The sequence below is a fragment of the Drosophila obscura genome, unplaced genomic scaffold, assembly GCF_018151105.1.
Source record: "Drosophila obscura isolate BZ-5 IFL unplaced genomic scaffold, ASM1815110v1 contig_8, whole genome shotgun sequence".
Classification (NCBI taxonomy): domain Eukaryota; kingdom Metazoa; phylum Arthropoda; class Insecta; order Diptera; family Drosophilidae; genus Drosophila; species Drosophila obscura.
This window is the reverse complement of record NW_024542872.1, coordinates 220,948-247,962: the sequence shown is the minus strand read 5'-3', so window position 1 is coordinate 247,962 and position 27,015 is coordinate 220,948. Positions and strand designations below refer to the sequence as shown.

General features: G+C 40.2%; 2 protein-coding genes and 1 long non-coding RNA gene across 4 annotated transcripts in view; all 3 read left to right on the top strand.

The window, feature by feature from the left end:
* Window positions 1-1,177: 1,177 nt before the first annotated feature.
* LOC111077107 lies at window positions 1,178-2,432 on the top strand. Its single transcript, XR_002608121.1, has 3 exons — window positions 1,178-1,953; window positions 2,011-2,220; window positions 2,284-2,432. It is a non-coding gene; the product is annotated as an uncharacterized LOC111077107 (long non-coding RNA).
* Window positions 2,433-25,994: 23,562 nt separating this feature from the next.
* On the top strand, window positions 25,995-26,677 carry LOC111077093 (cytochrome c oxidase subunit NDUFA4). 2 transcript variants are annotated; one of them, XM_022371239.1, is made up of 4 exons: window positions 25,995-26,050; window positions 26,110-26,163; window positions 26,222-26,368; window positions 26,557-26,677. In XM_022371239.1, the coding sequence occupies exons 2-4, from the start codon at window positions 26,122-26,124 to the stop codon at window positions 26,617-26,619; spliced, it is 252 nt and encodes an 83-aa protein (XP_022226931.1). In that variant the 5' UTR covers window positions 25,995-26,050; window positions 26,110-26,121; the 3' UTR covers window positions 26,620-26,677. The 2 variants fall into 2 exon arrangements, with proteins under 2 accessions (XP_022226931.1, XP_022226930.1); XM_022371238.1 differs by lacking the exon at window positions 25,995-26,050 and having other exon boundaries at window positions 26,068-26,163.
* The window catches only part of LOC111077092, a 35,923-nt gene continuing 35,282 nt past the window's right edge, over window positions 26,375-27,015 (top strand). Inside the window, exon 1 of the mRNA XM_022371237.2 lies at window positions 26,375-26,519. The gene's annotated coding sequence lies outside the window, so the exon portion shown is untranslated. The remainder of the gene's footprint in view (window positions 26,520-27,015) is intronic.

The window sequence follows — 27,015 nt, the reverse complement described above, 5'->3', positions numbered from 1 at the left end:
TCGCTCATTAAAATCTATGGAGAGACTTTGGAGCTAAAATTCGGAGCAACTGCCAATTGGGAACAAAGCAAACGAACAAGGGTTGTACATTTGGTACCTGATCGCGTTCCTTTGTTCCCAATTGGCAGTTGGGCCCGCCGCCTTCAAAAAGGTATTTTTTGTTCATTTTTTCCATATTTTAGGTTTGGTTAACGAATTTTAGCTCCAAAGTCTCTCCATAGATTTTAATGAGCGATACCTTAAACGACGCCAAATTAACGCACCTATACACAAAAAAATAGAGGACACAGATATAATTTTTTTTCGACTTTTCCTAGTTTTTAAAGTCAAAATTTCGTAAGAATACCGCACAAAAATCATAATTTTTGCATTTCAATGCTTTATATTTCCCAGACGGTAAGCTGTAATCACAAAGTGTTTGGGCTTAACTTCTAGCTGTTTTAATTATCTTTTCAAATAGCAAAGTTCTTTACAACCAGACGTAAGATACTAAAGTTATGTGAAAAAAACTATCGCTACCTCTGAAAAAAACTAAAAAAAAAATACCAGATTTAAAAAATTCTGCAAAAAAAGTTCTGCCATAGAAAAAAAAAAATATCATCAAACCATTTCTAAGCCCCAAATCTTTAATAAAAAGTTGGTTTTGTTCCTTGAGGAAAAATCGTGTTGAGTAGTGTAATTAGAATACATAGCATTAAGTAAATGCCACTGAGCATAATTGTTTGTTGTACTATGTTTTTTTATTGTCTATCGCTCTGTTAGCTCTCTCGTGCTAAAGCTTGTGCTCTCGCTGAGCTTTTGGCTGCTGCTGCAGTTTCTGAGCGCTGATGGAAGTAGTGCAGATTCGACCACAAACAGAATTAACAACATATATAGAAAGCCAATTTCTCGTCAAGGTGATATCCTCCTCTAAACAGAAGAAAATTTTAACTTCTGTTATTTAAATTACACCAACTATTTGATGGTCTAATTGGAATGGACATACTAAACGAATTAAAAGCAATTGTAGATCTTCAAAAAAAGTTTTAAAAACACCAGTATTTGAAACCAAGTTGCATAGATAAAATAACAGAACGTCAGATTTCACCTTATTAATGAAACTTCAAAGTCAAGAGTGAAACCAGTTGACCTAGAGAAAGGAATCTTTTTATTGGAACCGATACACATAACAAAAGACTTTTTGATTTCTGGCGGGTTATACTCCACCAAAGATAATTTTAGCTATATGGAGGTGGCTAATTATTCGCCGCAAAAACAAAAACTTTTTTTAGAAACAGACCTGAAAGTATCGAAATGGGATCAAGATGACATCATTACAGTAAACGTAGACCAGATAAGAGCCTAACTAAAAGGCAGATCAAATTACGAATGGACCATTTAAATGTTGAGGAGAAATTAGCACTAGAAGAACTTCATCGGGAATTCCCGAATATGTAGAAGGTGAAAAACTATCTTTTACCAACTCGGTGAAACATAGAATAAGAACATTAGATAACATTTCATTATACACAAGACCCTTTAGATACAGTCCGATTGAAACTAAAGAAATTCACCAACAGATCGTGAAACTTCTTGATCAAAACATAATTAAACATAGCCATTCTCCATGGAGTGCACCATTGTTTCTAGTTTCAAAGAAACTAGATGCTTCAAATAAAAAAAATGGAAATTGGTAGTGGACTACAGAAAAACTAAATGAAAAGACCATTAAGGATAAATATTCAATGCCAAACACGAATGACATTTTAGATAAGATAGGCAGAGCAAAATATTATTCAACCCTAGACTTGCCCAGCGGATACCATCAAATCGAAATGGACCCGAACGATACGGAAAAAACCACCTTTTCCTACAGTAATGGACATTTTGAATTTATAAGAATGCCATTTGGGTCAACAAATGCTCCGGCCACATTTCAGATGGTAATGGACAACGTGTTTGCAGAGTTTAATGGTAAATGCTGTTTGATTTATCTGGATGACATCATTCTATTTTCACCTTCTTTACAAGAACATATCACAGACCTCAGAAGGGTATTTACTAAACACACAAAGGCAAAGTTAAAATTACAATCGCAGAAATCAGAATTTTTAAGAAAATAGATCGAATGCTTATCTTGTTACAGAAGATGGGATTAAGCCCAACCCTAACAAACTAAGGGCGATCAAATCTTTTCCTATGCCAAAAACAAAGAAGGAGATCAAGTCTTTTTTAGGACTAGTGAGTTATTATAGGAAATTTATTAGAGATTTTGCTAAAGTTACTAAACCTATTATCCAACAGTTGAAAGGCAAGAAATCCCCAGTAAATATCGGCGAATACTATAAAAAGGCCTTTGGAAATATTAAAACATTGTTATGTAACGATCCATTGCTACAGTACCCAGACAATTCAAAAACCTTTATACTAACCAATAGCCTTTTCACACTGGGGACCATCCACCATCCACCATCCATTTCTGGGATGGTCCGTAAGGTTTTGCCGTTCCGAAAATTTCCCAGTTATTCCACCATCCATCTGGGATGTTCCTAATTCTCACGTTTCAGTGCGGTATTTTTTCGATAATTGTCAAATGCAACCATATTTCACAACAAAAAATCGGAGATCACTACGAAAATGTAAACAATGACAGACAGGAAAATATAAAAATAAAACAAAATAACCCCGTCCGATCTACAAAGCACGCAAAAAATAAAAAAATATCAAATATCAGCTGCAGGTGATTTTATTTCGATGTGACATCCATCTAACATAAAAATTAAGTGATAAAATTAATTTACATATATGTATATACATATATTATGGATGATTTTATTGCATTATTACCAATTGCACCAGGCACTGAGGAAACCCAATTTCTTCAAATGCTTGGACACACTCGTCAATTTTCTCTGAAGTGAGATAGTTTTTGGACATGTATTCCTCTGAGAATTCGTTGATGAATGCTCTGCAAAACTCATGCAGGATATTGCAGACGCTGTTGGCTGACACTCCGAAAAACACTCTTCTCAGAAGAAGATCCCAAAGTATATAAAGATATGGCGATACGCTTCTCCAGAGGAATTGCAGCTCGGCAGTTTGTGTCCTTCTTCCGTAGCACTTCCAAGCGAGTAACCAACAGAGAAAAGCAGGATCTCTCCATCCTAAAACTTTCCTTAAAAAACGCCTCGTTGTTTTTGGGTACATCCTTCTCCCAAAATGTACCGAACCGCTTCTGAAAAACATAACATATATATTTGTACTTTAAACATTGGTTGCATTTATTAGAAGCACTCACAAATGACCACAACCTTCCGGGCTTCAGTGTTTTCAAAACAGATATCCATTCTATTATCTCCTCCTCGTCAAAGTTATCCTCATCATCATCGTCCATGTCCAACAACATGATTAGCTTGTGCAAGAATATGTTTTGCTGCTGAATCACATTCACGACCATTGAAATGTTATTTATATTCATTTTAATTAAAGTAAACAAATTTTCACCTCACGCAATTGTGAGCAACAGCTGTTTCTCATGGATGGTGGATGGTGTCAATGTGAATCGGTGTTTCACATCTTTCAAAAATTCCCACCGTTCCCCCAGGATGGACTCAGTGTGCAGAGAGTATAAGACAAACTTGTACCAGACAAAAAATACAAAAAAAAATGTATCTTATTTGTATCTTACAATTTTGCTCATTTCCCAATGCAACCAGCTGAAAAGTCAGGTCCCAATACCTGACTTAACTTACATGAAGCATATTTCGAGAAATGGGGAAAAAAGGATACGGAAACCCAAATTTCATCGAAGGAATCCTTGAAAATGGCAATGCAGAAATAGGAAACAGAGTGGCAGGAATTGGTCGCAGAGAAATGGAAGCTACAGATTCAGCTAGATCGTGGTTCCCTCTAAAGGATGTTGAAGGTAGCGTTTCAGAGTTTTCAGGTTCAATTAGCTTGGATGTTAGTCAGTGGATAATTGAGCTTGAATAATGTGAACTAACGGTAGGGTGCAGACTTTCATTTACGCTAAGAAATTGTTAGGTGGAGCAGCAAAGTTGTTCATACGCAGTCAGCGGGATATTCGGGACTGGAGTAGATTGAAGGAAGCGCTGATCGAAGAGTTCGGGATTAAAGTAACATCTACAGAGCTTCCTCGGCGATTGGTTAAGCGACAACAAAAGAAAAACGAAACGTTGTAGGAATACTTGTATGCTCTGATAGAGATCGCGAAACCGATTGATTTAGAAGACGAAAGTTTGATTGAGTACTTTGTAAATGGTATTCCGGATAGTCGAACCAATAAGATATTGCTGTATCAGGCCAGAACCATGAAACAGGTGAAGAATCAGATTGAAGTTTATCAGAAGATGCGTTGTTCATTGAAGTCGTCAAACAAAGTTAGACAAAAAGATAGTGCGAGATCATTTTCCAATGGTGCAAATGGATTGTGTTATCGAGAAGTTAGAGGGAGCAAGAGTGTTGAGCTACTGAGCTTCTTCAGTAGCGTTGTCTTGCGAGATTTAAGAGAGAAGACGATGGTTCAGTTAATATATTCACAGTTTATTGTACTTAAGTTAATCTATATGTATTATCCAAAAATACGAAAGGGTTGCAGATTTGATAACGAGAGTTAACGATGGGTCGATTGAAGACGCGGGGGCCGGTTCAAGACTGTTGAAATATATAATATAATATAATTATGTTAGGTTTAATCTAGAACTATGTGGCAGGTAGGTCACTGTGACAGACAGCAAAACGTTTAACTACGGTGAAGCTAACTGTAAGTAAACTGCAACTGTTGAGCCAGACAAGAAGTGACGAAATGCACCTGCGATCCAGAATCGAGCAGGGAACGGCAAGGAATCAATATACCAGAGCGACTCCTTACGCTGATTACGGCAGTGGGCAAAATCACGGCATCCTGTTGATGACTCTGTGCCAAAAGCGTCCTGGCTGACGATGTTACGGCATGTTCACCGACAGAGGGTATCGCGGGAATTCGTGGAGTCGATGTTGATTTGAAGAGTTGAGGCAGAATGGATTAAGAAGTGCAGGACGGAGATTCGAAATGAAGTAGTGTGTGATGCTTATCACCACATACTCGGCAGGATGGTGAACGACATTCACCTTGCTGATGGCCTGATCGGAGCAGTTGGTGAATAGCGATAGCTTCTTAGCTGAAGAAAGGTTGCTGAACTGAGAACATCGATATATCGAATGTCCGGTATCGCCGCAGAGCGCGCAGGCAATCGGCTTGAAGGTAGTTGCAACTAGGCAGTGTTTCCGATTGCTATTAGTGTACATGTCCTTAGCGTGCTCCTGAGTCTACAACCTCTGGCATCTCTGCTCCAGAAAAGCGGTAAATTGCTGGCTTGTGGGTATGCTATCCATTGACGAGCATTCCTCCCACTTGGCTTGTGTGGCGCTGTCCACCTTCTGTAGCAGGCTATGTATCAGAATGCAGTCAGCAATCTCCTCCTTTGTCCCCACACTCTGCAAGGCCCGCAGATTGGCATTTACAGTATCTGACAATGACTGGAGCTGGGACACAGACGAGGTCTCAATACGCTGCACACCCAAAATGTCGGTGACATGTGCCTGAAATATTAAACCCTTGTTATTGAATCGTTGGTTAAGAAGGTCTAGGGCGATGGGATAGCTGGCGTGGATGAATTCTAGCGCAGAGATTGTGTCTAGAGCAGGTCCTTTCTGGCAGGATCGTAGGTGCTGCAGCTTCTCAGAATCGTTGTCAATTATGGAGGCAAACATGCCCCAAAACGCAGCTTATTGCGCGTAGCCCCCACTGGCCTCTCCAACATGGTCCGTCCGCATTGTTGAGCATGGGAGCATTGTGGGCTGCCGGTTGTTCAACTCCTCCTAACTGAGTTCGCCAATCCTCTCCTTGTCGACGGCAGTTTCCGTTTCAGTTTTCTCCGTACTGCCCCTTCATGGATTGCACCTTGCGCTTGTTAAATGCAACGTCCGACACGTTGGTCAATGGTGCGGGGAGGAAGAGTGAGGGGGTGCTTTTAGAAGCCATTGCGTTTTAGAGTCACTAGCATACAGGGGTTAACAGCCGGTGAATAACCTCGAGCAGTTTGAACTGAGCTGCACAACCGATCGCGGCATTTGAACGCGGGATTACAGCTTTACAGATCAGCAGCGAAAGTTCACAGTTTTAACGAACTGAGTAGCTGCAGCAGACAACAACAATTTCATGCACACTTAGAGCGCCGAAAACTGAAACGAAACAACAGCAAGCAAAACCGCAAAGCAAATGACGCGAGAACCGTTTCTGTTGCTTGTGTACAAACGACGAACCGAAAAACCGTGGTTCAAAGCGAATTAAACCAACCGACAAGTGTTATGGTTTTGTTTTGTTCGTGATATAATCTATAAATGTATATATGTGGGTTGGTGTACAGCTGTGTACATAAACCTGCACCAACACTGCAGCAACAACCACGATACCCATAATGACGAGAAGTTACGATGATCCCAGCCCAGCCCTAGACAACGACTAGCGACGATGACCCCATCACAATGGAACGACGAGCAGAAGAGTTAAGCAACGACGAAAAAGAAGAACAACGACGTGGAGAGATCTAAAAAACAACGACGAAAAAGACGAAGTCTTCGACTAACGACGTAAAATTAAAACTTATGTACTTAAAACTTATGAAACTTAATCAATAAACTAGAAACTTAAATATAAAACCCCACATTTTGAGCGTTCGTCCGCGATTTGAGCAAAAGTGGACACGAAAGAAGCTGAAGTGAAAAGTACATTTTTTTTTAAACACAATGCCGTATTTAAACGATTTAATTAGTGAAAATCTACGCTCGAGCAAGAAAGAGTGCACAGCAGCATTGCATAAATTTGTGTTCTAGGCTGAGGGAGACAGGAACAACCGAAAGCGACTACGCGAATTTTCTGGCTTCCTCTACGACGAAAATGATGAGAAGTACCATGCTAAGAAGGAATACGCAATAAATAACTTAACACAGAGCGATAAACTACGAAAGGACAGTACAAAGCACAACTGCAAGACGAAATTCTACAAGAAACATCGAAATAATGGAGAGAGACACGATGATGGCACCTCGGTTCGCGATCAGCTTTTGTTCGCCAAAAAGGCACTAAAAAGAATCGCAACACTATTCGTATCGAGTGAAAGAGGATTACCTTCATTGAATTCGCTCAAGCAGGCATTACTATGTGAATTTAAATCGAGTGTAACCAGTAAGCAAGTCCATGAGAAACTCGCGCAAACAAAATGAGACAACAATGAGTGCGTGTTTGCATATTTTGACCGAATGAAAGACATTGCATCGCACGGAAATATTGCTGATGACACATTTATCCAATATTTAATAGACGGCATAGATGGTAAAAGTGTGAATAAGACAATTTTGTACGGCACAAAAGATATAAATCAATTTAAAGAAAAACTTAAGTGCTATAAAATAATTATTGAAAAAGAAAATAACGTGGAGAGATAAAAGTCAAAGCGCAACGAAATCAACATAAAAGTAAACTTCAATAAATACGCGTAGTCTGCAGTCAAAACCCGATATTACCAGCAAAGACGGAACAAGAAGCTATACAAAATCTGAAGGAAGTTATCGACACATGTAAGGAGTTTGGCTTAGAATTGAATATGAAAAATGCCACTTTCTGAAGACGCGTATTCAATTCCTGGGTCATATAATTGAAAATAATAAGATTTATCCTTCAAAAGAAAAAAAAATGCCATGTAAAAGTTTAAAATGCCGCAATCGGTCAAACAAATAGAGTTTTTTTTCGGTTATTTTCGAAAATTTATCCCGAACTATGCCGACATAGCTAGACCACTAACGTAATTGACAAAAAATAAGACAATATTTAAATTTGATGTATTTGCGGAGAATTCCGTTAATATCTTAAAAAAGCTGCTGACAGAGAATACAGTATTGAGAATTTATAATCAGACGTACGATACTGAAGTTCATACAGATGCATCGATTGATGGTTTTGGCGCAGTTTTGTTATAAAAATCGACGGACGACGGACAGCTACACCTACTATATGTCCAAAAAGACAACTGATGCACAGCGGAAATACAGCAGCTACGAATTGGAGATTTTGGCAGTAATAGAAGCGTTAAACAAGTTTAGAGTATATCTCTTAGGCATTCATTTCAAACTAGTACAAAGACGTTGGAGAAGCAAAGCTTGTGTACTAGAGTTGCGCGATGGATTTTATTCCTGCAGGAGTACGATTATGCTGTGGAACATCGATCAGAAATAAGAATGAAGCATGTCGATGCTCTTAGCCGGTACCCAATAATGATGATAGAGGGGGACAGCATCTGTATCGTTTTAAAAGATGCACATTCGAAAGACGAAAAGATTAAGGCTATAAAACAAGTTCTTAACGATGAACAGAAGACTACCGACTATTATTTCTTAAAATCTGGTTTGCTATATAGACTTGTACAGGAAGATGAACTTATTGTAGTACCCAACCCAAATTATTAGTCGTGCACATGACAGAGGTCATTTCGCAGCTAAGAAGACAAAGGACTTGATTTGCAGAGAAAATGCTGAAGAGAAGATAAAGAAATATATAGAGTGCTGTATTCCCTGTATTTTGATGAATCGAAAGCGAGGCAAGCAGGAAGGACTACTACACCCACTTCAGAAGGAAGAAGAAAGGACCATAAACATATCCTTGCAGTTATAGACTCATTCACGAAGCATTGCTGGCTGTATCCAGCTTAATCGACTACTGAAAATGAGGTTATTGCTAAGCTTAGCAGTCAAAGTATTACATTTGGTAATCCAGCGTTTATGATCTCCGATAGGGGCTCCACTTTCACCTCGCAAGACTTCGTAAATTACTGTGACGACGAACAAATTAAGTTGGTAAAGACGACGACAGCACTACCGAGGGTAAATGGTCAAGTAATGGTCAATGCAATCATAATTTCAGTGCTCTCCAAGCTGAGTATCGACGACCCCACGAAGTGGTACAGGCATGTCAGAAAGGCAGAGCAGGCTGTAATTCAACATTTACTAAGAGCATTGATACGACGCCATTTGAAGTGTTAGTTGGAGCTAAGATGCGGACAAAAGAAGACCTTGAGATACGAAAATTGATTGACGAAGAAGCAGTAACAATATTTAACGACGAACGCAGCGACCTTAGAGCAAAAGCAAAGGCTCAAATAGTTAAGCTGCAAAACGAAAATAAGAAGACTTACAATCAACGACGACAACGACGTAGAGAGATCTAAAAAACAACGACGAAAAAGACGAAGTCTACGACTAACGACGTGAAATTAAAACTTATTTACTTAAAATTTATGAAACTTAATCAATAAACTAGAAACTTAAATATAAAACCCCACATATATATGTTTCAAATCACGTTGGGGTCACCAAATGTTGAACTACTGAGCTTCTTCAGTAGCGTTGTCTTTTTTTCATGTCTGGACGTTGATATGCAATGACTGCACCATCAAGTGGCCCATACGACACGCAGCCCTCCTCCCGCCCAACCGACCGAGGGGCGCTGCCGCATGACGCGCGACGCGTGTTACCGAACCGATCGCGAGCATGCAAGAAAGATAGGTGTTAGACTAAAATTCGAGGAAAATTAGAGCTAAACACAACGCAAAGAGCTAAACATGCAAAGATAGCTAAGAAATAGTACTAATTACGGGAAAGGTATGTTAGTATTAGTGATTTAATATGAGGATGGGAATTAGTGGTGGATATTATATGGTAGCGGGAATTGAAGTCGGAGCATAGGACCCTAAATGTTAGGTTAGGTTAGGTTGAGGCGGCTGTCGGGATTGTCAGAGACCCGACACACCTAGGCCGGTTTCGGCCCATTGTGATACCGCATATATCGTTCCCTTCTCCCTCGTGAGACCCTATGTTATCCATTATCCCATCCGGATGCCCTTCTGAAGCCTGCGATCCGTCTGGGACTGATTGCAGACATGTCCGAAATGTCAATTAGAAAAGGAGCGCCCAAGTATTGAAGTCTCCTTCTACTGAAAGCCGGACAGGAGCAGAACACGTGTTCCACAGTCTCCTCCTCGTCCTCATCTCTACAGCTTCGACAGAAGGTGGCCATTGGCATACGAATATCCTCCTTATCATGGAGAAGGGGGATTGTTGTACCAGCTCTGGCCAGCTCGTCCGCTATGCAGTTGCCTTCAATGTCCTGGTGGCCCGGGACCCATATTAGGCTGATGAACTGATAAGCCATCTCATGAAGAGATTTGCGACAGTTTGCCACGGGAGCCGAGCTTGTTGTTATCGCATTCAGCGATTTGATCGCATCTTGGCTATCACTATAGATATTTATATGAGTTGCCGCAGGGGCTAGTTCCTGAAGACAGCTCAAAGATTCCTTGATCGCTATGACTTCCGCTTGGAAGACACTGCATTGATCCGGGAGCCTGAAGGAGTGTCTTATGTTCAGCTGTTCGGAGTAGATTCCTCCTCCGACCTTGTTGTCCAGCTTTGAGCCATCAGTAAAGATTCGAATGGCTCCCTTTGGACCAGGTGGTCCCTCAAGCCAGTTGTTTCTGTGAGGGATGATTGTTTCGAAGGGGGTATCTGTATACTCCCTCGGAACGCAGTAGTCCGTTGTTGTGGGGACGATTTTGTTTCCATTTAGGATGGACGCATGACCGGTGTGATGTGACATCCATTGGTCAGAGTCTCTAAGACGGATTGCTGCCATTTCTGCCTGCTCCTTACCTGCAAGGTCAAGGCTCTGCAGGCATAGGATAGCATTTAGCGCATCCGTTGGTGTTGTGCTCAGAGCTCCACTGATGCATAGGGCTGCAGTACGCTGCACCTTGCCCAGTTGTTTAGTGATGGTCCCCTTCGATAGGGCAGGCCACCACACTGCGACTCCGTAGGTCTTACTATTGCTAGGTATATCCATTGGACTATTCTTGGGTTCATGCCCCATTTTAGCCCAATGGCCTTCTTGCAAGTGTAGAGGGCTATCGTAGCCTTCTTCACTCTGTCTTTGATGCTCAGGTTCCAGCTAAGCTTTTTGTCAATTACCAACCCTACGTAACTGGCACTGTCGCTGAAGGAGAGCCTGCATCCGTTTAGTATTAGGGGGTTGAGGGACGGGATTTTGTACTTGGTTGTAAACAACACAAGTTCCGTTTTAGAGGGATTAACTCCCAGTGCACGCGACTCTGTCCATTCTGACAGTCGCGCGAGCTTTGCGGTCATTAGATCGCAGAGTGTTTGAGGGAATTTTCCCGAGAAGATAATGGCAACGTCGCCCGCGTATGCTACCACCTTGCAGCCCTCCCCTTCCAGGTCACACAGAACCCTAAATGTTAGTATTAGTGATTTAATATGAGGATGGGAATTAGTGGTGGATATTATATGGTAGCGGGAATTGAAGTCGGAGCATAGCACCCTAAATGGTTCGTGCAAGGAATAATTTGATCTACAAAGCGGAAGGAACAAAGGAATGAAGTTTCAAGTAGATCTAATAGGAATCGTAAAGTTTATGCGGCTCAACAAGTCGAGCTATCTACGTCACCCTTGATCAGGTTGTGCATAAAAATCACACCAAGCATTTTTCTACGACTAAGGTTGGAAGGTTTATTAAAAGCAATCTACAAGGGTAAGATGGCAGTCTCACACCTGCATCCCAGTAATCGGCCGTACTCTAAAATCGGACGAACAAGCGAGATGTAGAGAGTCTTCCTTATATAGGGGTCGTCAAATTCCAAATACCATGGTAGAAATGTGTTCAGAAAACTTTAACTTTGGGTCTAATTTAACACCAAGATCATCAACCAAGGTAATTCTCTCAAGAGAACCACCGCAGAGGCTATAAAGAGCCAAAAGGGGGCTGGAGCCTTAAAATGTCATTACTTTGCATTTCGAGGCATTTAGGTGTAACATATTTGCACAACACCATGATTGAAAGTTATTGAGATCGGATTGCAAGCGAGAGTGAAATGAAATGTCCTTATACTGGACACAAAGTTTAACATCATCCGCATACATGAGTACTCGAGAGTTTGTTAATACTGAAGGCAGATCATTAATAAAGAGTGTGAATAGTAGGGGGGAATCGAATGCTTTAGGCTCTACTCTCTACTGGTCAAATTTGAGGTGGTAATTGTGCAGTGCGAACCTGTGCAATATAGGCACGTCTCCATTCATTAAATTCTGCACGTTCCTCTGGCGTTAGATTCATAGAGACATTCCGATTACTTATTTCACGAGGTGTACGTCGTTCAAGTTTGGATCGTCTAATAGCAGGCCTTTTATAGCTCAATTGATAAATATTATGTTGAGTTTAGAACTAATCTTCGACTATGACAATTGCCTCTTCGCCAACTTAGCAGACATTAGTCAAGCAAATAACTCGATTGATGAATAATTAACTCATCTTCAACTATGACACTTTGCTATTAGCCTACTTCCATGAAAGAAGCAAATACAAAATTACTTTTTTTCGCGATCGTAGGTTGGTTTTTCTAAAATTTTGTTTCGTAAAAACATTCTGTTGGCAAATACAAACAATCGGCCCAGCCGTTCTAAAAATGTTCGTGATCGATGGTTTTTTTACGTAGAAACATTCTTCTGGCAAATTCAAACAACTGAATAAAACTTTAAACCAAATATGCCCAGTCGTTCTTACGTGATGATGCACTATACCAGGGCTCGGCACGGCCCTATCCCATGGGTGCGGGACAAGGCGCTGCTGCTGCGCTGCCGGTACACCGACAGTTTAAAAAAGCAGCGGCGCTTCGTATGGCTTCGGCAATGCGACTTCGGCACTTGTTGTCTCGTTTTCACACCAGATACAGAACGAAAATGGCAGCAGTTGCTGATCAGCCGTCATCAATGTGAGACCACGCTACGCAACTACTGAAATATACACTGAGACAAAAAATGTTCGATGGGAATTGGGAAAACAAATTTTTCTTTGTCCAAAATATGGATGGCGATGCGCAATGCACAATTTGCGATTATGTTGCGTACCGCTGTAATTTATATGTCATTGAAAGACATTACAATTTAAACCATATTGATTATAACTTAATAAGGGGGATTAAACTTTTGTTTTCCTTGAAAGTTTCAACACGAAATAATTGCAGCATCAACCACAAATAGATTCGTGCAGTGTAAAGTAAGAAACCGGTTTCGGCGTAGGCATCTTCGTGTTTTAGCTACGCACACAAGCGCACTTCACTGTATGGGTGCCGAGCCCTGCACTATACATTTGTATCTCTCCATTTTTATTTATATAGATTCATATATTTATGTTAAGCATTTAAAATATAGAATGAATAACAAAAACTATGGATAAATGTCTAAGCTGCAGCCTTAAAAGGTTTGAGAACTGGGCATGTAGGTGGAATATCAGTGTGAACACCTGGGAAGTGTGTGGTAGTGACACACACGCTTAAGAAAGGAACGTGCCTTGGGGTCTTTCTTCATGGTGAGCTGTTGGAGCAGCGGAAGGAATCACGCTGGACACACGTCTGGCCTTTGCAAGCCACACAAGGTCAGAAGAGCCTTGGAAAGCAAGGCTAGAAAACTCTAGTGGCTTCTTAACAATAAGCTCAGTCTGGCCAACAAGATCCACATATATAAAGTAATCATGGAGGTATGGCATCCAAGTCAATGGTATTGCAGCGAAAACGAACCTGGAAAGGATCAGGGTGTTTCAGAATAAGATTCTCCGAAAGATATGTAGTGCTGCATGGTATGTCCATAATAGAGACTAGCAAGCCACAAAATACCTCACCAAACTAAGGACCCACCAAACGTCCTCGCTAGAAGATTGGTAAGGAGCAGAACTAGGCGAAGGTTAAACCGCATCCATCCGTCCGACTTGGCCACCAAGAACATATAAATTCCTGTAGCACAATCTCCGTTTTCGTCCGTCAATTGAGTTATAATATGCCTGCTATTAGACGACGTACACGTCGTAAGTAATCGGAATGTCTCTCTTAATCTAACGGAAGAGGAACGTGCAAAGGTAAATGAATGGAGACGTGCCCATATTACACACGTTCGCGTTGCACAATTACCACCTCGACCAGTAGACTTGAATCGCTCTGCTTTCCAAGATCTTCGCTGAGTTGATATCGGTTCTTTGTCTGTCGTATTCCAGCATTGCAATGCATTGCAGTTTCAATCGTAAACACCCGGCATATGCTGCACTGGTGGAAAGGTAAAATTGCCCGTTTTGACTCATCCGCCGGAGCCATTGTATTCGTTTCTCTATGGAAATAAAATCCAATCAAAACATCCAATCAAATTGCACCGAGTATACTAGACTCATCGGTCATATGATTCACTTCAATACACATTGATGTTGTGTCGTGGAGAGGTTCATTGTCTGTCGTATGCCAGCATTGCAATTCATTGCAGTTTCAATCGTAAACACCCGGCTTATGCTGCGCTTGTGGAAAGGTAAATTTGGCCGTTTTGACTCATCCGCCAGAGCCATTGTATTCGTTTCTCTATGGAAATACAATCCAATCAAAACATCTAATCCAAACTCACCGAGTATACAAGATTCACCGCTCATATGATTCACTTCAATCCCCATTGATGTCTTGTCGTGGAGAGGATGGCTATCACTTAAATATAAAGATGGTCAAAGGGCGAGCCCAATTGTTTTAGCCTTCTTCTACTGAGAGCTGGGCAGAAGCAGAATGCATCGACAGGTTTGTTTAAAAGTAATTACTTCTTTCAACAAAGGGAGCGACATGGAGGTGTACTGTGGATGGTGTGCTGTGGGACACTTTTCGGGATGTTTGCAAGCGTTTGAATTTGCTCGAAAACGATACAAATTGGGACTCAACGCTCGCCGATGCAACTGTTTCTGCACCAGCGAATTAAATTCGTACATTGTTTGCGATCATCATAGCCACGTGTCAGCGTTGAAATGGGGCGAGACAACGTTCGCCGGGTCCGCTAGTTCTAATATATTCAATAAATTTATTTCTAAAGGCGCCTCAGCAAATTAAACCTAAGCAACAACAAAGTACGAATTCCCATTTGTTCTTAATTCATGGTTTTTTGTTTTGTTTTGGGTATAATATAATGCGATTGCCAAAACGATGCAATATTTAACTAAAATATTCTCATTTCCAAACAACGATTTTTTTCCCATTTCCATAAAAGAAAGAAACACAAAATCACTTTTTTCGCGATCCAAAATTCCAAAAATTTCTTTCGTAAAAACATTCTTCTGGCAAATACGAACCACTGGCAAATACGAATCTGAAAAAGATCAGAATATTATTATAACCAGAATGAAGAAATTATTTTTCAGTTGCTCTCCCCACCGCCTACAGCAAGAGAACGCGCTACTCATTCTTTTTCTCGCTCGCACACAGTGCCCTGTGCAATGCGCGACCTTTGCGGAGAAGATGAAAAATCTACATTGTGTATGTAGAATCTAGATTTTAGATGTGCAATCGACAATGTAGATGTAGATAAAAGATGTAGCAAAAAAATTTAATATGTAAAATTTTTTAGAATTCTACATAAGTTATAAGCTCAAAAATGTATTTACTGACTGAGTACGGATATAAAAGTAGAGTAGCGTCCCCAAAAGCAACTCACACGTTCCTTCTCGTTTTTTTTAATTTCTTGCTTAACATTTTTTTTTGATTCGTTAGCAACCTCTAAAAAATTGTTTTTAAATAAAACGAGAAGGAACGTGCGAGTCGCTTCTGGGGACGCAACTCTACTTATACCCGTACTCAGTCAGTATATACATTTTTGAGCATATGATTTTTTAGAATTTTATAATTAAAAAAAAAAGTTTTACATTTTACATTTTTTTGCTACATCTGTTATCTACATCTACATATATTATGTATATTCTACATCTAACATGTAGATTATACATGTACCATTTAGATTCTACATCTCCTCCGCTAGGGGTTGCTCGCGCACTGACCGCGGCAGAGTGTGCGAGCGAGAAGGAAAATGAGTTGCGTTGTCGTTGGTAGGAAGCAGCTGAAAATGAATTTCTTCATTCTGGCTATAATTATGATCCGATCTGATTCAGATTCGGCAATCTGGTAGATAAGATCATTCTCTACGATACTGCGTATCGTTTTATCGTATCTTTAAAAATGTGCCTGCCACAGATTTTCGTTCATTGTGTGGGAAGAAGGGGGCGGGGCAAAATTTTGAAATACACTTGTAGCAGTGTGATATCACATGAGTCTGGAAACCAAATTTGGTTACCCTAGCTTTTATAGTCTCTGAGATCTAGGCGCTCAACAAGACGGACAGACAGACAAACGGACAGACAGACAGACAGACAGACAGACAGACATGGCTATATCGACTCGGCTATTGATGCTGATCAAGAATTTATATACTTTATGGGGTCGGAAACGTTTCCTTCTCTGCGTTACACACATCCACTTTTACCACAAATCTAATATACCCCTTAACTCTTTTTCGAGTACGGGTATAAAAATATAAACTTGAATATTACTATCAAACCCAAAATAACAGAATTAAGGGGTGTCCCGTTTAGGACCTCTGTTGCAATACCCTGACTTAGTGGACGATCTCATCGATGAGGTCACCGTTCGGCATATGAGCAATTGATCGATGAGCGTCACCAAGTGATCGTCCACCCCCAGGTTGGTCAGAGCTTGTGTGGTAGCTTCTGGCACGACATCGTTGAAAGCTCCCTCGATGTCGAGAAAAGCAATTAAGGAGTATTCTATTAGATGTTTTTCTACCGAAGAGATTAATTCACGAAGTGCCGTTTCCGTGGATCCTTTCCGGTAGGCATGTTGTGCGCCTGACAGCATCTGAGGATTAATAGTTGTCCTCAGTTGTAGTCCGACTAGTCTCTCAAAAGACTTGAGAATAAAGGTCGATAGACTGATTGGTCTAAAGTCCTTAGCGGTTGAGTGTGAGGCTTCCCCTGCTTTGGGAATAAAGACTTTTTTATCCTTGAGTCAAGCGTAGGGAATTTTTCCAACTACAGTATCTTCCTAAAGATACATTGCAGCCAGTTGATCATGTCCCAGGCTTTTTGTAATTGAGCCGGAATGACCTCTACGGGACTAGACGATTTGAAGGACTTAAAGCTGTTTACTGAGCAGCTAATGTTCCGTTTTGTGAGGATGTGCGCCATCGAAGTTGCCGGCCTTTACTTGGGAGGTCTGCTGGCTCGATGGTTGTAAGCCCAGGAAAATGGGTATCGAGTAGGATATGTAGAGAATCCTCATTAGCGTAAATCCACGTACCATCCATTTTCTTGAGGCTCTTGCTTTGACCACTAGGGTGTTTCTTTTTCCACATTGGTTTTATTGAGGGACACGCTGCCGTGAAGGCCTGGTTGCTTCCGTTAATCTCCCCACTAGACGATTTAGATCAATGTATCGTGGTCAGGGAAGGAGTGATCTCCTAGGACCTTCCAACTCTTGACTATGTCAAGAGTTTATTACAAATTATCAGCTTAGGATGACGCTGAAAAGAGACTCACATTTGTATCCGAGCTTCCCCACTGGGTGTGGTGAGCGTTGGCATCGCAGCCTAGTATGTCCAACCTCTCACTGTCGCTGGCTATCTTGCGATCGAGGTCACTGGGAGGATCGTTTTCCTCGTGAGCCTTGTAAGACGACAGCAGTGTTAGGTGTGGCCCCTGCAGCTCTAGACTAGTCGTCCTTTTATCGCCACTGCTAAAATTGTGGAGCAGAAAGATATTTAGGTGCTTTTTTGGCAATATACAGGTACAAGTTTTACCTTCTGTTTGAGCTACAATCAGCTTGTAATCATTCGTCCACAGACCTTGCCTCCCACCAACCAAGGCTCTTGGATTAGCACTATTTGCACTCCGCTCGCGTATAAGAGCAGCGGATGCTGCCTTACAGTGGTGGAGATTTATCTGCAGAAGCCTCAGAGACTTCATTAGAGATGCTCTCCACCACTGTTATGTCGGCGTCGGAGACTTCGAGATTTTCGTCACATAAGCTTCGTCTCCGAGTAGTAGCTCTCTTGGGCCATCTCCAGGTCTACGTAAGGTACCTCGATCTCCAAAACAACGTCCTGAGTATTTAATAAAATATTATTAACTCTATTAATCTTATTATTGTGGCTTGTTTTTAAAATGTCTTTTTTCTTAAGATTTTTCAGCGCCAACTTGCCCTCAACTCCATCTTCGTTGTAGGCCAAAAAACGGCATTAGCCAGAACATTTTTTAAATTTTGTACAAACAACGGGCGGCAAGAGATCTGTTTTAATTGCATCAATCTGTAAAAATACAATTATAATAATCAATAAAATTGTGATTTACATCATACTTACGTATAATTCTGTGCTTGTGCTGTTTATTTTTTGGTTCATCTGTATAAGTCCTTCGACTGATAATACCGGAAACGATTGTAATACAGTTTTCCATTGTCCATGCTGCTTCCCCAGACTCTTTAAGGTGCCAGCTTGCTCTGCGAGGGCTTCGACAACACTAACATTTGTTTTTAAAGCCTAGTACTCAGATCAAAAAACTGTTTGCTAGCAAACAAATGTCATATACAGGGGTGCCACAAAAATTACTTCCGCTAGAAAATCACCTCAATTCCATTCCGCCGTGCCACACACCGATTTTTCAGCGGAATCAAAATCGCTCACAATTTACCGAGCGATTTGATTAAATACACCCATAAACACACACCTAAAACGATTTGAATTTTACTGTCCCATAAAGGTTGTTCAATTGGTGATTAACTCTCATCCAAATAACTTTACATTATACATGTTAAGATAATAAAATAAGCATTATAGTAAATCACTATTCAATCCGCAGACTGACGCTGCAGACCGAGGTGGCCACCTAGGGCGATTCGGACTTTCGAAGTTTAAATAGTGTTGAGCTAGCGAGCTTTTTCACTAGCGTAGTATTGCTATATGTTTATTAACGAGACGATGGTTGTTTAGATTAAATATGGTTTATTGTTGTAAACAGTATACAGTCAAAGAGATAGCGAAAGGTTCGAGTTAGATTGATGACGAGTCGGTTGGAGAGTTAGCTGGATTCAAGACGGGGTCAGATTGTAGACGCGAGGGTCGGTACAAGACGGTGTCGGATTGAATAGCTCGATTCCAAGACGATGTGCAGTGGTTGTTAAATCCAGACTAATTCAAAGGGCAGGCGGGCCGAATTGCCCGTGCCCTAATGCGAGTGAGAGAGCGACAGATCGAGAGAGTGAGAGCGAAAGGCGATAGAAAGAAAGATGTGAGTTGAAGACGCGAGAGAACGGCGGCATAGTCTGCTGCCGTGCGGGAGCATGAATATGTACATATGTATGTAGATGACAAAGTTAAGCAGTGGGCAGTAGAAATGCTGAAAAATAATAGATATTTACTCTACTGCTGCACCACTAACTATGATGTACTGATTATTTGGCTGCGTAACCAAACAAATAGTAATGCCACCTTTTTTAAGTCGAATTCGGAGCAATATATTTAATATTAATTATATTGAAAGCATTCTGTTTTTCTTTAATTAAGCATTACAAAAAATAGCTAATTGTAGTAAAACTTCCTTTACGTCAAACGTGTGCATACTTTTTGTGCAAATTGTGAAAACATTTGTAGTCATTTGTAGTTCTACCAGGTGGCATCGCTTCAAAATGCCAAAACAGAAATAACAAACCATTTCTACACATTATTGCCATTGCATTTATGTCAAAAACCCCTGTTCGGCTAAGCGCAGACCCATGGCAGCACAAAAAGAAGCATAGCGATCATTATTCCAAAAACTGGTAATTGTAATGAACTAAATTAGCAGTAGGTTAAGAAGACAATCACAAAAACCACATACGTATCGTCTGAACGTGAAAACGAGTCCGATGCGCATCTGAGAAGCCTGCGCTGCAAGGTTTGTATTCTAATATGTTGCCTCCGTAGTTCCTCGATGGCTAATAGTCTCGGTAAAAGCATTTTATTTAAGTTTACCGTAAAATTCAGATGTGTGTTTTTTTTTGAACAGCTGACTGCTCTCATGCAAGGAGAGTTGCCAGACAACTGCTAGAGTTGCCGAAAACATTGTTTTGTTTGACTCGCACGATATGGGATGTTTTTTTTGCTTTGAAATTATAAAAGTACAGCTTTAAAAATTAATTAGTTTATATCATAAAAGAAAAAAATACAAACCAATTGTTTTGATATGATAAAATCAATAAAACTGCAAAATGAACCCTATTCGAATTGAATCTTGAAAGGTGTCAACCCTATCCTTAGTTCGAATTTGGTTTGTGACAATGCTAAGAAAAATGAAATCGCTCGGAATTCTGTGGCACGGCGGAAATTTGTAAGCGGAAATCCTCTGCGCGGTTTCCCATTTCACTAGCGATTTCTGTGGCACCCCTGATATTCTTCATATATTCTGCACTGCATTCCGTACGGTTACACTGCTCAGACAGCTGCTTAATTTTGTTTAAAGGTAATAAAATGCACTTCTTCGGCTGGGGTGGCTCTTCCCCAGGCATATCCTGGGCTTCCCATTATTTTATTCGCAAGGTATTGTGTCTGACTATCAGTAGCAGCAGATAGTGATGCCTCCCGTGCCGACCACCATGAAGACAAAATGTTTTGAAAAAAATATTTGTTTTCTAATCATGAAAATTAATAAAAATAATAATTTTTAATATCCACATCATTGTCCTTCAAATGCATGAATTAGATTATATTTTTCTTCATTCTTTAAATATTTCATTTGGTTTTTTGTTCTCATATTATTCTCATAACATAACTTCCGAGGGGGGTAGAAACATACCTGCAGTACAAGCAAATACCTTCGGATACTTTTCTAGTCATGACTTCATCAAGACGCAATTATATAAGGTGGTCTCGTCGGCAGCCGAATCGGTCAGTTTTTAGTCCCTTATGCCCTCTGCACACTGCGCCCATCCCGGGGGAATGGAGGGAATTTTTTAAAGATGTGAAACACCGATTCACACTGCCACAATCCACCAACCACCATCCATGAAAAACAGCTGAAGCACACAATTTAGTGCGGCAAATTGGTTTACTTTTATAATTTAAATTAATATTATTAATATTGCAATGGTTGTGAATGTGATTCAGCACCAAAATATATTCTTGCACAATCTAATCATGTTGCTGGACATGGAGTATGATAATGAGGCCAACATTGACTAGGAGAATTTATTGGAATAGATATATGTTCATTAAATCTATGGAGAGACGGTGGATCGAAAAATACTTTTTGGAAGGTTGCGGACCCAACTGCCAATTGGAAACAAAGCAAACGAAAATGGGTTGAATTTTTGGTACCTGATCGTGTTCCTTTAGCCTAGTACTCAGATCGAAAAAAACACCTAGCGAACAGAATCAGGGTTGATATTCGTATGAAACCGATAAGAAATGTTTTACGGCAAAAACTGTTTTCTAGGCTCTGTTCGGAAGGCAGATCAAAAAACAAAACGGTCGTTATATATTGGAAAAGTATCAGAAGTATTTGATTGTTTTTTTGGTATGTTTCGACCCACCTCGAAAAAGATATCAATTTGATATCTTTTGCCAGCAAACACGAAGCAAACATTACAATAAGAGAACACAAAACAAAATAAAATATTTTAATAATGAAGACAAATAGAATCTAATTTTTATATATATAAAACAAATATTGCTTTCAAAACAGTTTGTCTTCACGGTGGTCGGCACGGGTGGCGTCGCCATCTGCTGCTGCTGATAGTCAGACACAATACCTTGCCAATAAAATATTGGGGAGCCCAGGATATGCCTGGGGAAGAGCGGCCCCAGCCGAAGAAGTACATTTTGTTAACTTTAAACAAAACCAAGCAGCGGTCTGAGCAGTGTAACCGTACGGAATGCAGGGCTCACCTCTGGTCACACCACTGGTCGCTAGAAGAATATATGACATTTGCTAGCAAACAGTTTATGGATCTAAGTAATAGGCTTCATTCTACAAGAAAAAACGGAAATAGCTGATGGACTGAGTGTTGTTGTTTTTCCCATTTTCCTGTCGGTCATTGTTGATCGATAAAATACCGCAAATAAATGTGCGTGAACAAAATAAAACATATGGAAAAATCGTACGTTCACGACAGGTACTTAATTTAATTTTTTTTAAACCATTAGAGATAATTTTATGTGAATGCTCAATTGAAAGCTATATAAATCCTCTTTCAAAGTCAATTTATCTCTTTAGAATATATCATTCCAATTCGCAGATTTTTTAATTTTACTAGATTAATTCAAAGTCGACATATATTTTTCATAAGTTCTCGACCGCATGTTTTTTGCAATTATTATTAGAACTAAACCAAGATTAGCCCCACCATTTGCACTAAGCATAGAGCTAACAAAATGCTGTGGAAACGAATAAAAAATTCTGGAAAGTTTTTGTTTTCTATCTTTTTTTCTTGCATATATTTATTTATATGAATATTATGTATGCACATAATTTTATTGTAATAAAAAGTTCTCTGAAATATATAACTTTTTTGACAAAGTTGCACAAAGTCGAAAGCCGACGGCATTTGCACAATATGTAATTTAGAAAATAACATGAGCCGACTGTCACGTCATGAGCCGAACGCGGTCAATCCCCGAGCCGAACGCAGTCGGTCCCAGAACCGAAGACCTGGGACCGTACGCTGAAACTTCAGCTGCGCCACTTTCGTTATATGAACTGGCACATCTATATACCAAAGACAATATAAGTATAAGCACTAACCAAAGACAATATAAGTATAAGATGCGTAACGCCATACGAAATTTCTGCACACGAATTTTCGGGGCTGGCTCTAGAGCTGGCTCCAGGCTCTCTTGAAATTTTTTAGAGAGAGAGAGCGCTCTAGAGCCAGCCGCTCTCTTGTATGCATACAGCATACGAAGGCACACGAAGTTGGTTCTTTGCCGATGCGACAGCCGAGACGAGTCGTCGCGACGACTGTATGTGTGCACATGCATACGTTTTTTACAGCGCTGTCGAAATATACCCTTCACTTTATAAGTGTAAGTTAATTTTGCAGGACGCTTACCCCACCCCAATATTAAAAAACTCATATATGTATTATATGTATATATCCCTCCAATGATAATTTCTTTTCAGATGGTATATTCGATAATAATGATCGGATATACATATATAAAAATACATAATATATTTAATACATGAAATTCCATGAATCACATTGGAATAATTGCCATTAGGGTATTCAGGATGCGACGTATTCAACGCCGGTATATAATTTCGTTTCTCAACTCGTAAAAAGGTTTCCGTCTCGAAAATCGTCCGCTTAGCACAAGTACGCACACATACGTACTTGCTGTTCTGTGTGTACTTACACATGCAAGCGGATTCTATTTTTAGATTCGCACGCTCTCAAATTTGTGCGAGCGAGATGGCGCGAATTTCGTCGCTGGCCGCAAAATTGTCTTGCATATGGCAATTGAAATGTATGAGCGTTACGCATCTTATACTTATATTGTCTTTGCACTAACCATACAGTATATAGATGTGCCAGTTCATACATCGAAAGGGGCGTAAGCTGAGTGTTCTGTCCCGGCTCCCAGCGCTTCGGCTCTGTGAGGCTGAGACACTCGGGTCGGGAGCCAGGCCATTCGGGTCGGGAGCTGGGCCGTTCGGCATGTATGACTCATGTCGGGAAGCGAAAGCAAGCTGAGAATTGCAAATGTATGTGTGTAAACCAGGGCTCGGCACGGCTCTATCCCATGGGTGCGGGACAAGGCGCTGCTGCTGCGCTGCCGGTACACCGACAGTATAAAAAAGCAGCGGCGCTTCGTATGGCTTCGGCAATGCGACTTCGGCACTTGTTGTCTCGTTTTCACACCAGATACAGAACGAAAATGGCATCAGTTGCTGATCAGCCGTCATCAATGTGAGACCACGCTACGCAACTACTGAAATATACACTGAGACAAAAAATGTTCGATGGGAATTGGGAAAACAAATTTTTATTATTATTATTATTATTATTATTTTTGTATTATTATTTTATTATTATTTTGTTATGGTTTTGTTATTATTTTATTATTATTTTATTTACGTTTTCTTTTTTATAATTTTACTCAATTTTTTGTATTATTTTGCTTTAAACTTTTGTTTTCCTTGAAAGTTTCAACACGAAATAATTGCAGCATCAACCACAAATAGATTCGTGCAGTGTAAAGCAAGAAACCGGTTTCGGCGTAGGCATCTTCGTGTTTTAGCTACGCACACAAGCGCACTTCACTGTATGGGTGCCGAGCCCTGGTGTAAACATGTCTGCAGACACGACAAAATTTTGTATCAATTCTTATTTTCCGAAACCGTTTTGAGTTTCGTTTCCAGGTTACGTAAATGTGTGTGTGCCATGTATTCACACATACTGTGCTTGTGTGTGGGCTCTACAATTGTTGGCCGCTTGAATTGGTTGTTCGTTTTGTTTTGAGGGCTGATGTGATGTTTCGACCTATTCAGGGCCGGATCAACCCTCAACCGGGCCCTGGGCAACCATCAATCTGGGGCCCTCCATTTTTTCACGCCAGTTCCTTCTTTTTTCATTTGAAATAAAAACTTATAAATTTAATGTTTGCTTTATTAATTTGTATTTTTATCAGTGGCTATTATATTTTTTATTCATTATTTGGAGTTTTGTTTTTTCGACAACATTTTTCTGTTATTTCTAGGAGGGCCCTAGGCAACTGCTAATCCGGCCTTGGACCTATTCCCGTCGTAAGACTTCATATTTTCTTGGTGTGTATGTATGTATGTCATTTGCAATTCTCAGCTTGCTTTCGCTTCCCGACATGAGTCATACATGCCGAACGGCCCAGCTCCCGACCCGAATGGCCTGGCTCCCGACCCGAGTGTCTCAGCCTCACAGAGCCGAAGCGCTGGGAGCCGGGACAGAACACTCAGCTTGCGCCCCTTTCGATGTATGAACTGGCACATCTATATACTGTATGGTTAGTGGTATAAGATACATAACGCCATACGAAATTTTTGCACACGAATTTTGAATGCTGGCTCTAGAGCTGGCTCCAGGCTCTCTTGAATTTTTTGGAGAGAGAGCGATCTAGAGCCAGCCGCTCTCTTGTATGCATACAGCATGCGAAGGCACACGAAGTTAGTTCTTTGCCGATGCGACAGCCGAGCCGAGTCGTCGCGACGACTGTATGTGTGCACATGCATACATTTTTTACAGCGCTGTCGAATATACCCTTCACTTTATAAGTGTAAGTTAATTTTGCAGGACGCTTACCACCCCAATATTAAAAAACTCATATATGTATTATATGTATATATCCCTCCAATGATAATTTCTTTTCAGATGGTATATTCGATAATAATGATCGGATATACATAAAAAAATACATATGTAATATATATTTAATACATGACTTCACATTGGAATAATTTTCATTAGGGTATTTAGCATGCAACGTATTCAAACCCGGTAAATAATTTCGTTTCTCAACTCATAAAAAGGTTTCCGTCTCGAAAATCGTCCGCTTAGCACAAGTACGCACACATACGCACTTGCTGGTTCTGTGTGTACTCACACATGCAAGCGGATTCTATTTTTAGATTCGTACGCTCTCAAATTTGTGCGAGCGAGATGGCGCGAATTTCGTCGCTGGCCGAAAAATTGTCTTGCATATGGCAATTGAAATGTATGAGCGTTACGCATCTTATACTTATATTGTCTTTGTATATACTGTATGGTTAGTGTCCCTGCTCAACTGAACGGCCAGCTTGACGCATATAGTTTTCTCGCTCTGACTGCAGGCATTTCCCAAAGGGCCATATTTATTTTTGCAGCTAGTCAGTTAGCAAAGTCTAATGTCATATGGCTATTAGCAAAGTCTATATATAACACTTTCTGGGGACGGACAATTTTTCGCTTCTGAGTGGTAGGCTTCAACAAAAATTTCCAGGGAGTGAAAATACTGCGGACGTCATCCTACGAAAATACTAAAAAGATTTAATTCACATATAACTCTGGTCACACATATTTTCGCTATTGGAAAGAAGAGTTAGGTAATTGTTTTGTGAGTACATTTTCACTGTGTAAAACAACTAATTAACTTTTCCATTAGTATCGTATCAAAATGCAAGGACTTGGTTTACAAAGTATTAAGAAAAATCCTGCAGTAAGATTAACCTTTTAAAATTAAATTTATTTAGTTATGTAATCATTTCATTTTGTAGCTGATCCCACTTTATGTCTGTGTAGCTGCTGGGGCCATTGGTGCTGTCTATTACATGGCGCGTCTAGCTACCAGAAATCCAGACGTGACATGGAACCGCTCAACGAACCCAGAGCCGTGGCAAGAGTACAAAGACAAACAATATAAGGTACCTTCTAAACTTAATGCATAAGTATACTAATACAAATGCATATGCACTGAGCGACCAACAATTTTTTTACATATGTACATATCCATATCATATGCATACAAATTGTCCATATACATACATACATTTCAAGTTTTTGGACCCATAAATGGTAATTATTGATACAAACTACGCATATTTCTTTTCAGTTTTATTCTCCTGTGAGGGACTACTCAAAAACAAAGAGTGCTGCTCCAAACTTTGAGGAATAATATCTTTAACATGTTATTAAATTCTATATGAAATCTAAATGCATTCAATGAATTAAAATTTGCAATGTCTTTATTGTAGATTTTACACATTAAACCAGGGGTCGTCACGCAGCAATCGCATGTTTGTGTGCGCAGAGTACTGACGCGAAGCCGCACGACGGCAAAAACGTTTCTTGCTGTGCACTGAAAAAAATGCGCGAAACAAAAGAAAAAATATTCAGAGAAAACATTAAAATGCTCTTCAAAAACTAAAGCATAATAAGCATATACACGGTATATGTATGTGAGCTTATGATACATGTGGAATTTTAAAATCTTTAGGGCTAATATGATCCCATTCCTGGAGCAATGCTTGCTTGAGATCATTTAGCGCATGAAACATCCGTTCTTATACAT

What these genes read in the sequence shown, in the direction of transcription:
- LOC111077093 (XM_022371239.1), top strand. Translation starts at nt 26,122, where the DNA reads ATGCAAGGACTTGGTTTACAAAGTATTAAGAAAAATCCTGCA. An exon ending in GTATTAAGAAAAATCCTGCA is followed by an intron (nt 26,164 to 26,221) that starts GTAAGATTAACC and finishes TTCATTTTGTAG; the next exon opens with CTGATCCCACTTTATGTCTG. An exon ending in ACAAAGACAAACAATATAAG is followed by an intron (nt 26,369 to 26,556) that starts GTACCTTCTAAA and finishes ATTTCTTTTCAG; the next exon opens with TTTTATTCTCCTGTGAGGGA.